This window comes from Mixophyes fleayi, chromosome 1 (assembly GCF_038048845.1).
Source record: "Mixophyes fleayi isolate aMixFle1 chromosome 1, aMixFle1.hap1, whole genome shotgun sequence".
In the NCBI taxonomy this organism is placed as follows: domain Eukaryota; kingdom Metazoa; phylum Chordata; class Amphibia; order Anura; family Limnodynastidae; genus Mixophyes; species Mixophyes fleayi.
In genome coordinates, this window is record NC_134402.1 from 374,730,367 (window position 1) to 374,742,039 (window position 11,673).

General features: G+C 39.1%; 1 protein-coding gene across 3 annotated transcripts in view; it reads left to right on the top strand.

Annotated features, from left to right (window-relative positions):
- The window catches only part of LOX (lysyl oxidase), a 53,698-nt gene extending 42,025 nt beyond the window's left edge, over positions 1-11,673 (top strand). For 2 of the 3 annotated variants that reach the window (XM_075179240.1, XM_075179248.1), the window contains exons 5-6: positions 5,060-5,155; positions 5,235-5,354. In XM_075179240.1, coding sequence (XP_075035341.1) covers positions 5,060-5,155; positions 5,235-5,354 — 216 coding nt within the window. Of the gene's footprint in view, positions 1-5,059; positions 5,156-5,234; positions 5,355-7,969 lie in introns of those variants that run through there. The other variant, XM_075179230.1, reaches the window with a different exon arrangement.

Here is an 11,673-nt window from a genome sequence, read left to right on the forward strand (position 1 = left end):
TGAGGAGAGGAATTAAACATAATTACGTAGGTTCTTCAAATCCATGTTTTATATTTTAAAAGACAAGTACACCCAGTCTATTCTGCCAATATAACACCTTTACTAACCTTTGGTATATAGATCTAACGAGCAACTTTCAGGTCTGTTGCTCCATCTTCCGGAGTCCAGACATATACAATTCTCTGTCTACGCCTAGGCCCCCCCACTTCTGTCAGCAGTATCAACTAAAGCTTGTGGACATTTATTTTAAGAACATATTAATTATATTTAGGTAGATTTTGTTTTTGTTCTTTCTTTAACATTCTGTATTTGTCTATCATAGACATTTTGTTAGTGTCAGAGAATTTCCCGTGACATGTAGGATAACAGGGGCCTCAGTACACACTGCTTATGCTTTGGCGATTCTGCTCTTTCCCTAAACTCTTATTGTCAAATCAACAAGAGGGGTTTTATCCAAAGAAAAGAATAGACTGTTCTTCTAGCAGAACAACAGGCTTAATAGCAAGTAAGAGCTACTTGGCCTCATGTAATATGCACATTTTCCTATGCGAGGTGAAACCTCAGACTTTATTTGATCATAAGCCATTTTCTATTCAAGCCCAAAGCCAAGATTTGTTAAAATCCCTTTCTGTAATAGCATCCACCACGTCTGCAGAGAACTATGCATGTCCTACTTTCTGTTAAGCACTACAGCCTCACATTACCCCAAAACGTGCCTGACTGCAAATACACAGCGTGGCTTTTTGGTTTTACTTTGCAGCTATGGTTCATCATTTACTCTTATTATCTCCTAATTTATTTCATACAGTTAAATACATATGTCAGTGTTGGAAAGTTCACCACTTACATAAGATCTTAGCAGACAAATGATATACTATTCTCCATCAGGATTAGGAACGGACTATTGATCCTGTCAGTTGCTAACATTAGAATACACATTCCCAGGCACTCTTTGCTGCAGGGCAGGTGCCATTATACATGCCGCATGCAATGCATTCCAGACAGATGTACGGTAAAGCACCTGACTTGTGAGCAGACAGCTGGATATAAACATAAGTCTATTAAACACTGACCCTAATTTATTATTTGTGGTTATATTATATCATTTTATATGCTGAATATATGCACAGTAGTAGTAACAATAACAGGATAAATAAAAGCCAGACACATTTCAAGTGCATAACTATAGCCATAGTTCACACGTCTATTATGGGCTTGGCATCTTTGGGGTCCAAAGAGGTCTTAGATTGGGGAAAAGTCAAGTGGCCCAAGGCCAGCATAAGCTCACCCCCTCTCCATTAATGATTACATTTAATTATGGGTAGAAAACATGTATATTATTATACAGATGATGTAGTGAAGGTTAGCTCCATGGCAACCCCCTCGCCCCCACCATATGTGACTGGGCAGAATTCAGGCATGGACCACATAAAAACATGTGCCATCACCCATGATTGCAAAAATTAAAAGTTTCCACAATCAGTGTGGTTGGCTGATGACCACATGCATATAGATTCTCTGTACAGTGCTGCATGATACCATATAAATAAACAATAATAATATAGACTGCTGCCATTTGACAACTAGATTTATCAGCATGTGTGATAAAAATCCGACTGATCTTGCTTTGATATTGATTAATAATACTGATCTTTTGGCACAAAGTATGCTGTGATATATTCAGCCAAATGATCACACGTGATTACTTTTGTATTCAGTGTCGGACTGGGGCATGAAGGGCCTACCGGGGGACTGCAACGCTAGGGGTCCACCAGTGGGGTTGTGGCCGGCCATCATAGAGGCGGGACCAGACACTAGAGGGGGAGTGGTCAGCCCACGAAGGACAGCTAGTACCATAGTGTAGTATATAAAGAATGCAGTGTGTATATAAAGCGTACACAGTCTTGACCTGTCCCTTAGATTGGGCAGAACAGTCACCAAAAATTGGGATTGTTCCATTAAACCAGGCTTGGCTAACCTGTGGCACTCCAGGTGTTGTGAAACTAGAAGCTCCAGCATGCTTTGCCAATATATAGCAGCTTATTGCTGGAAGGGTATGCTGGAACTTGTAGTTCCACAACACTTGGTGCCACAGGTTAGCCAAGCTTGAACTAGACTCAGAACATTTGACAGACTGTCCTACCTGTTCTTGTCACTTTTACCACCTGTGGCTGCTGGTTTCTTTAGTTGCGGCTTATCTGTATTCTGGAATGTTGAGGGTCCTATTTATAAAAAAAAATGGATACATTTAGAAAACACCAGCCATCCCCGCCATTACATCAACAGCACCCACATTTAATAAATAGGCCTTTCTCCAGCCCCAACATTAAAGTAATAGTACTCACATTTGATAAATAGATCTATTTCCCTCCAACCGACCCCAAGATTAAACTAATACTATTCCCATTTAATAAATAAACCTATTACCCTCCCTCCAAACAGCCCCAGCAATAAATTAATAGCATTTACGTTTAATACATCCATTTCCAACATTAAATATTAATATTCACATTTAATAGATAGCCCTCCTCCCCACACTCAGCCCTACATTCAAACCACCCCATCATTAAATTAAAGGTCCCATCACCCCCTCCCTATAGTGTTCTCTGTACAGCCCCCCTCCCTATAGTTTAGCCCCCTCTAATTATAGTTTAGCATAGGCAGCCCCCCCCCTCACTATAGTTTAGTATAGATAGGCAGCCCCCCCTATGCCACATAGTAGTGCCCCCAAAACAATATTATGCCACACAGTAGTACCCCAAACAATGTTATGCCACACAGTAGTGCCCCAAACAATGTTACGCCACACGGTAGTGCCTCCAAACAATGTTATGCCACACAGTAGTGCCCCAAACAATGTTACTCCACACAGTAGTGCCCCAAACAATGTTATGCCACACAGTAGTACCCGAGATTCACATATGCCACGTAATACTGTCCCCAATTCATATTATGCCCACAATAGTGTCCCCAATTCAAATTATACCCACAATAGTGCCCCCCAATTCACATATGCCATGGAATAGTGCTCTCAATACGTGCACACACTAATATATATATATATATATATATATATATATATATATATATATTCTCTGCAGTCAGTGTCTGCTTACCCAGTAGCTAGAGCACAGATGGAGGATATATATATAAAATAATTCTGTGTCAAGTGAAAGTCCTGGATTTTGAGGAAATTAAAAGACATATCCAATAATATTAAATAAAAATAAGAAAATCTACTTACCCATATTTTGATTGATGCAGCCTCTGCTCCTTAGTCCTTCAGCTGCGGCGGGAGCATAAGACAGTCATCTGACAGGAGGAGGGGGCGGGTCACATGATCGCAGCTGCGATCGCATTTGAAAGATGACTGGCTGACAGCCAGTCATCTGTAGCAGCAGGGACACCAACCACCAGGTGAGCTGATCCCCCCTTCCCCCTTTGATCCAGAACGTGGCTGCCAGCTGGATGACAGGACACGTATGTTCAGCAGCCATTCATTAATTCCTGGTTTAAGTTAAATATGAGTATTCCCTTTATTACTCTGCTCACGCTCAGTTTGTGTGTAACACACTTACTGACAAGAAGCATGATGTGCGTACGGGGAACTGTTCCCTGTGGTCAAACCCTTATCTGGAAATATCTAACAATAATCCCTGGACCTGGTCTCCCAGCAGGCACACGCACCTCTGTCTAACACGCTGGCAGGATCTGGGCACACGTACTGCATGTAACACGAGTAATATCAGGATGGTGATTGGGGAACTCTCTACACACCAGGCCGGCAGTGAGAATGATTACAAAGGTTTATAACAAGCAGACGAGATGAACTCTGTTCACACAGCAGCAGGGCGACGCCGGGGAGGGCAGCGGGGATACCAAACATGTGAGCTGAATGGGCTCCGCCCACTTCTAGAAGGGGGTGTGGCCGTAAGGCAGCCGGGCCTACCGGTGATTTTTCCGGTAGCCCGGTGGGCCAGTCCGACACTGTTTGTATTGCCAGGTTTAGCATAAGAGAAAAAGTAGCTGTCAGAATTGTACAAATGTTACAACTCATTTGCAAACACATATATTGCAGCTGACCATCAAGCAGCTATAGAGATAACGAATATTAAAAAAAAATTGACAAACAAGGACATTGTTTTAATTTGGTGGCTTTTGTCTTCAATCCTTAATAGAGCACATGCTGCACACATAGGCCCCAATGTACTCCTGTATCTCTGTGATCATGCTATGTCAGCATAAACACAGCCAGGCAATACCTCATATGTTCCATGTAAGTACTCTGCACAGACTGCATTAGCACAGCCTTTACAGTGTTCATCTCTCACATAGCACATGCTTGCTGCTGAGAAAATAACTGAGCGAGTCTGTCAATGTGGATCCATTAAATCCACAGTGACCTTATATATTGTAAAATATTGTAATACATTGTGCTTATTTCAATTAAGACCTCACTTAAAGATTTTCTAATATGTCTTTAAAACGTTATATTTAAAGGAGATGTCTGCTGATTTTCAAATATTTAAATTCCTCAATTGATCAGACGATCTGCAACATATTCATTTTTCTACTACTACTACACTAAAACAGCTGCCTAAAAAATGATATTGTGGTGAACAGGGACAGAAGGGGGACATGAGGGTGTATATTTTCTAATTGCATTAATACCTCAGCTGAAATCTCCAGCTCACAAGTAACTAGGTTAAAACATCTTAAAATAGAAGTTGCAAATCATTTTGTTATCAGTATGGGAATATGATATTTTCAAAAATATATTGACTTCACTTTTAAACACAGACAGTAAACACCATGGGGTATATTTACTAAACTGCGGGTTTGGAAAAGTGGCAATGTTGCCTATAGCAACCAATCAGATTCTAGTTATCATTTATTTAGTACATTCTACAAAATGACAGCTAGAATCTGATTGGTTGCTATAGGCAACATCTCTACTTTTTCGCAGTTTAGTAAATATACCCCCATATGATAACTATGTGAAATGTCAGAAAACTGTAAAACAAATCATAATTTGTGTCCGATTTGTCATTGTCTTCAGGGACTGAGTCCTGGTTGTTATGACACCTACAATGCAGATATTGATTGCCAGTGGATTGATATTACAGATGTAAAGCCTGGAAACTATATTTTAAAGGTAATTTGGCAACAGTTGATTAAATGTGACATGTACTGCAATACTTTGATGTGACTGAAAACACACATTTGTTTCACAGGTCAGTGTAAACCCAAGCTATATAGTACCAGAATCTGATTACTCCAACAATGTTGTTCGGTGTGATTTACGATATACTGGTAATCACGTATATACTTCAAGCTGTGCAATTTCTCCGTAAGTATACATTTTTTTATTTCCATTGCAGTATTCTCACATAAAACCTTTAGTTCTTTCCAGTGGAATGATATACTAATAATCTACATTTATGTAATGTAACAGTTCATGTACACATATTCCTCCGTGCTGTATTAACAATGATACAGAGATGTAGCATTTCTATTAATGGATAACCTTATAGTTTTGGTAGGTTTGAGAGTTTAGCTAGATTAAATCCTCTAAATTATAGAACATGATTCCATTGTAACAGAGTGAGACATAACCAAGCTTAATGGGTTTTCATTAAAATCCCACAAGCAATAGATTTCATCCTGTCTGGGTCGGATATCTTTCAGCGAGTTTCCTGGATACAGTCCAGCTAGAATAGTACTCTTTGTCTAGTGCTGTAACGTTATTCTTTCCTCTGACTCACTTCTTCCAGCTTGTGCTGTAATCAGTTCCCTGACCAGTGGTAACAGTAGGTTCTACAATACACTGAAGGATTGGAGGTCCTTTTTAAAAATTATTGGGGATTATAGCATGCATCCACAGCGTACACATCTTGTGAAACCACACAGGTCTACCCATATCATATAACGTAGTGCTCGGTCAGAGTGCAGAGCAGTGGTCTTTACAGTGTATTAAATGCATTACATAGTTTCATAGCTGGGCTGTTTAAACATGAACTTAAACAAAGCACTGTAAGGCCTTGACTACATGAGTGTTTTAGGCGCACCAGCAAAGCCTAGTAAACGCTTTCTGATGCCCGAGCTCCAAAAAATAATGTAAGTGAATATTACATAGTACTCTATGCTGCAGTACAGTTTTGAGACTTTTTAATTAACACATCTCAGCGATCTGTTACAGCAAGTTAAAGTTACTTATGCTTCAGCGAGCTTTGTTTTTTCAATACCTGTATGTACAAGCCCTTAACAGTTGGGTGCTAGTTCTAGCCATTCTGCTGCCTAGGTATTGAAAATTGCAGCCAATAGACCAAGTTAGGTAAATGGCAACTTCTTACAACTACCCTTTTCAATAAAAAACAAAACAAAACACACAAATCACCAGTACATCAATATTGAGAACTTCTTCCAATCTCCTTGCTGCCCTTTTAACCCTTTACTTTTGCAGCTGCCAGTCATCATCCAAGTACTTTATGCACTGAATGCAGGAGGAAGAGCTTCCATATTGCTGTGGGTGACAAAATCACTGTGTGGTTCCTCCTGCAGACATTGCATATTATCATCATCAGCTATTTATAAAGCGACACTAATTCCGCAGCGCTGTACAGAGACCTTACATCAGAGGCAAAGTGACTAGCAGCAAGTGTAGCCGACGTAAAGCGGAGAGAGGCAACCTGCAGGGAATTGTATAGTTATACAATAATGCAACATCTATTCAACTGTTGTCCTGCAGAGAGTTCAAACTCTGTTGTCCAGAGTTTGAAAACTTTTGTAGAATCCTAAAAGCATCTTAAATATATGAACTCACTGCATTTTAGGAGCTACAGTATTATACTGGGATATAGACACCATGTTTCCCAGTGCCCATAATGTGTAACTACTTGCACTTCAGAATTTGGGGGATGAAAGATGCCGCATTCAAAATCAGCCATGTGACACTACAACTACATCTAAGATCTGAACTATGGCAGCCTGTGCATGTTAAAGTGCGTAGATAAATTGTCAGATATGAATGTTTAAACACAGCTATATCAGGTTCCAGGAGTGATCTCTTAATCTTGGTAGCTGCAGAATTTCTGAGCCACCTGAGGCCCCTTAATTGCCTTAAAACCCAAATATTTGGAAGCGTACAGCGTTACATATTGTGGTGATTGCAGAAACCAATGGAGGTACAAATGAGAGAGAGGAAGTATCCACTCAATCACTAGAAGCCTCATACAATAACTGCAAGAGAAAGTGCATGTGATATGTGTGTCCTCTCTCTGAATAAACCACATGGTGTAGACATACTTGGTAGGGAGGAGTGTAATACAGGTAGGGGGGAGGGGAGAACCTCCCCCATGCTGTCCCTAGTTATATTACCTGAGACAAGACCCTTACTATTCTCTTGTAGGAACCACCACAATTAGGTGTATTTTTATTATGGTCCTCACCAGCTTTATATCAGCCACAAGACCAGTTTTGATTTATTTTACATTTTAATGGACTATAAATACACAACAGTCACAGGTTAGTGCATTTCAGTAAGCAAATATGGAATCTTAGATCTTGGTTTGGATCTTTGGGATGACAAATAGATATATATAGGCACATCATTTCCCTGAAAGGGACAAAATGTAAGTGCAAACCATCTTTTGTAAGTCTTATTTCCATGAACAAAGCCAGTGTCTTCAAAATGACTGTTTTACTGGCAAGAACAGTTTCTCTTCAGAAGTTGTGCATTTCAAGTTTCCATTTGAATAAAAGATTCAGTTTGATCAGTTTGTGCTGCATTTTGCCAAATAGTTTCCATAATTTGAATAACAGCATTTCCACTTGCACTAAGACATAGGGTGCAGGCGCCAAGCCCCTTGTGGCATGTTTTTTACTTTATTGAACAAGTCATACAAATTCCTGACTTTTTTTTTTTGGTAAAATATACAATGTTTAAAAGTAATCTCTTATTTCTTTTCAGTTATTAAACTGCAATAAAGAGATCATTTAAAGATTCAGTTTGTTCTGGAGTTCAGACGTCGTATAATTCAATTGGATGTAAACACTTTTCAATGGAAGCATATGGACTTTAAGAAGACCGTAACTGGATTTTAACACGTGTAACAAAGTTAGCACTATATTAAATGAATGGAATCTCAAATATTTAGACGGTGTGTGAATAATTTTGTTTTTCAGGTACAGATAATATTCAGAAATACACAAATGTGCAAAAATCAAGCACAATTACATTTTGTCTGTATTCAAACAGTGACCTGTAAATCTCAAGATCTTGAGTGTTAAGTGATATTGAACATGGTCATGTTAATGTGTGGTATTGTGAAGAGCTGCATAAAAAAAATTCTAGAAATACATAAACAAATAGAACTAATTAAGAATATGAGGTTTTAAAATGATCACCATGTGGAAAATGTGAATAGTAGTCTTAAAATGGACCCATCAACTTCCTACAGCGGAGGCAGGCATTTTGCAGGATGAACCAATATTCAGTCTACAAATTAACTAGGAACTATGACATTGGCATAAAGCACAACTGACTCATGCATGTGATCTTTGCTAGTTCCTAGCGATTTCGTAGGCTACATGCTAATCAATATTTGTTCACAAAAAGCCTGTCTCCACAAAGCAGATTTTTATATAAAAGTATGATTGTATCATAAATGTGCATCAGTGTCACAGTGGTAAATCTGAACAACATATGCACAAATGTGTCCTATATATTGCTGTATGTTTTATCTAATCTGCCACAGTGATGTCATCCTTATAGCTGTATGTATTCATATAGACATTCCACAACTGAGCACTGACAATGAAACGTGTCAGATGGACGAAATATTTTCACAACTGATGGTTTTCAGTGATGTTCAGCAGGTGAATGGGGCTTGTTAATTGGGTAAATGCAGATAGAAAAGCGGTAGTTCTTACCTTAGGAAAGATGACAATTATAATCTAATATGTCAGATATTACACAATCTTAATTTGTAATCCAAGTAATCAACAGGTCACTACTGTATAGAATGGACACTACTGAATCTGAAGTTTTTTTCTTACAGGACTTTGATAGGAGTTAGCTGAAACGCAAGGAAAGCAAGTTATTATTGATGTAAACCATGCTTTACAAATAGTGTTGAATTTACACAAATGAATCCACTTTGCCCTCCCTGGAAATTGAGTGGGGTGTTAATGACTCCGTGGACAAGCTATTCCATTCACAGAGAATTGGTTGATGTCACAGAATAGCATAGCGCATTCACAAAGAACAAGACTCAATTGAGGAACTTGTTCCTAGGCAAAAGTTTTGGCTGCAGGCCTTTTAGGCCTCTTGTTGCCAGTCACTGACCTAGACACATATAGGACAGTAGTACAAATGTATTGGAACCAAGTTGCTTTAATTAGCTTAAACCTGATATCTCAATATGTGCTACAGGCAAATGTTTGGATGTTATTAAATGTAATCTATTTTCATATATTTAGTTTGCTTAATTGTGCCTAGTACAGGGGAATCCATATTCAGATTATTCTGTTACATCTCTGTACAAGCTATGAGCTACATTAAGGGATTTGTGACTTCTTCCCCTTTGACATAACCTTCCCTGCCACTAGGCCACATCCCAAACTGTTCATTTACTAACCGGAAACCATAACATGAAGCCAGACAGGGGACTTTCCCCTGGAAAATAAGTATGCACTTGGTTTTCGGATCAATATGAAAATGTGCGATTATAAAAAGTAGTAAATAAATCACTTCAAAGTCCAACCTGTTACCAATTTAGGACTACGTCCTTCATTGCTTTAAAGTTACATTTTTCCCACAAAATACTTCTCGCTTTAGCTTAATTGATGCCTAAAATGAATAACGAGTGTAGGACTTTTGTGTAATTGAGTATCTTTTTTTCATTTGATTGAGTTGAATATGGTAAAGTATTTTTCAAAAAAGGTGAATGCCAAACGCGCTGAAAGTATATAAAGAGGTCCAAACTCCAAACCGCAGAGCTGGCGCAGGAACCCCCCATCCTAAGTGCACATTCCTCACCCCTTTATATCATTCCCCCCCCCCCCCTTCCATCCTAAGTGCACATTCTTCATCCCTTTATAGCATTCCACCCCTCCATCCTAAGTGCACATTCTTCACCCCTTTATAGCATTCCACCCCTCTATCCTAAGTGCACATTCTTCACCCCTTTATATCATTCCCCCCCCCTCCATCCTAAGTGCACCTTCTCCCCCCTTTATATCATTCCCCCCCTCCATCCTAAGTGCACTTTCCTCGTCCCTTTATATCATTCCCCCCCCCACCATCCTAAGTGCACATTCTTCACCCCTTTATATCATTCCCCCTCCTCCATCCTAAGTGCACATTCTTCACCCCTTTATAGCATTCCACCCCTCCATCCTAAGTGCACATTCTTCACCCCTTTTAGCCTTCCCCCCCCCTCCATCCTAAGTGCATATTCTTCACCCCTTTATATCATTTCCCCCCCCCCTCCATCCTAAGTGCACATTCTTCACCCCTTTATATCATTTCCCCCCCCCTCCATCCTAAGTGCACATTCTTCACCCCTTTATATCATCCCCCCCCTCCATCCTAAGTGCACATTCTTCACCCCTTTATATCATTCCCCCCCTCCATCCTAAGTGCACATTCTTCACCCCTTTATATCATTCCCCCCCTCCATCCTAAGTGCACATTCTTCACCCCTTTATATCATTCCCCCCCTCCATCCTAAGTGCACATTCTTCACCCCTTTATATCATTCCCCCCCTCCATCCTAAGTGCACATTCCTCATCCCTTTATATCATTGAAATAATCTCAGTAAAAGTAAATGTGTGAAGTCACAAAACAGCATTTGCACTTTAAAAATTAGCCTTATGTTGATGAACATTCCTATTCATGAGATTAGTAACTACCAATAAATGCTTAAAGCCATTTAATTATCTTTATCTTCTCACCCATGTTACTTGGGTTTTAATTTGCCCTTTTATCACGGTCCTTAGATTTCCTCATTCCTGCCACTTCGCAACCTTGTGTGACATCAATCTACCTTATTGTCCCCTCTCTGCTTCCTGAAACGATGAAGACACATGTAGCCGTTCAGAAACAGGTCCAAAATGACTCCTATACATAAATATATTTTTTTTTATCTAGCAGTCAATGTAGACTCTGTACAGTGCACATACAAAATGATGGGAGATCCCAAAGTAATACACATTTCATGTTATAACAATTCTTGTTTATGTTATTGATTATTATGCAGAACATGATGGGGACAGCAGTATTACAAAACTTCACAATGAAGTTGCCATTTAAATGGAACAATAATACCTTTATAATGGAAAAGGCACAAAATTGTGATTATATTGTTGAACTTTATTTTCCACAGAAGAAAGTGTCTTACATGGTGCTGAATTGTAACTTGAATTAAATCCATACAAGCCTATGCTACTTAAACAGAGAGCTTTATGTTTATTTTGCAATAGATTCTGTGAAACATCATTTGACTTTGCATTTGTTCCTCTTTTGCTTTGAAAAAATACAACTAACTTTTTGCTATTCAGAAACTTCTTATTTATATAACACAGACTATGTCTTTATTGTACCTTCATATTTCTTTTTTTTTCTGCCTGTTCTATGATTGCAAACTCATGTGAAAATGACTTGAATAAAG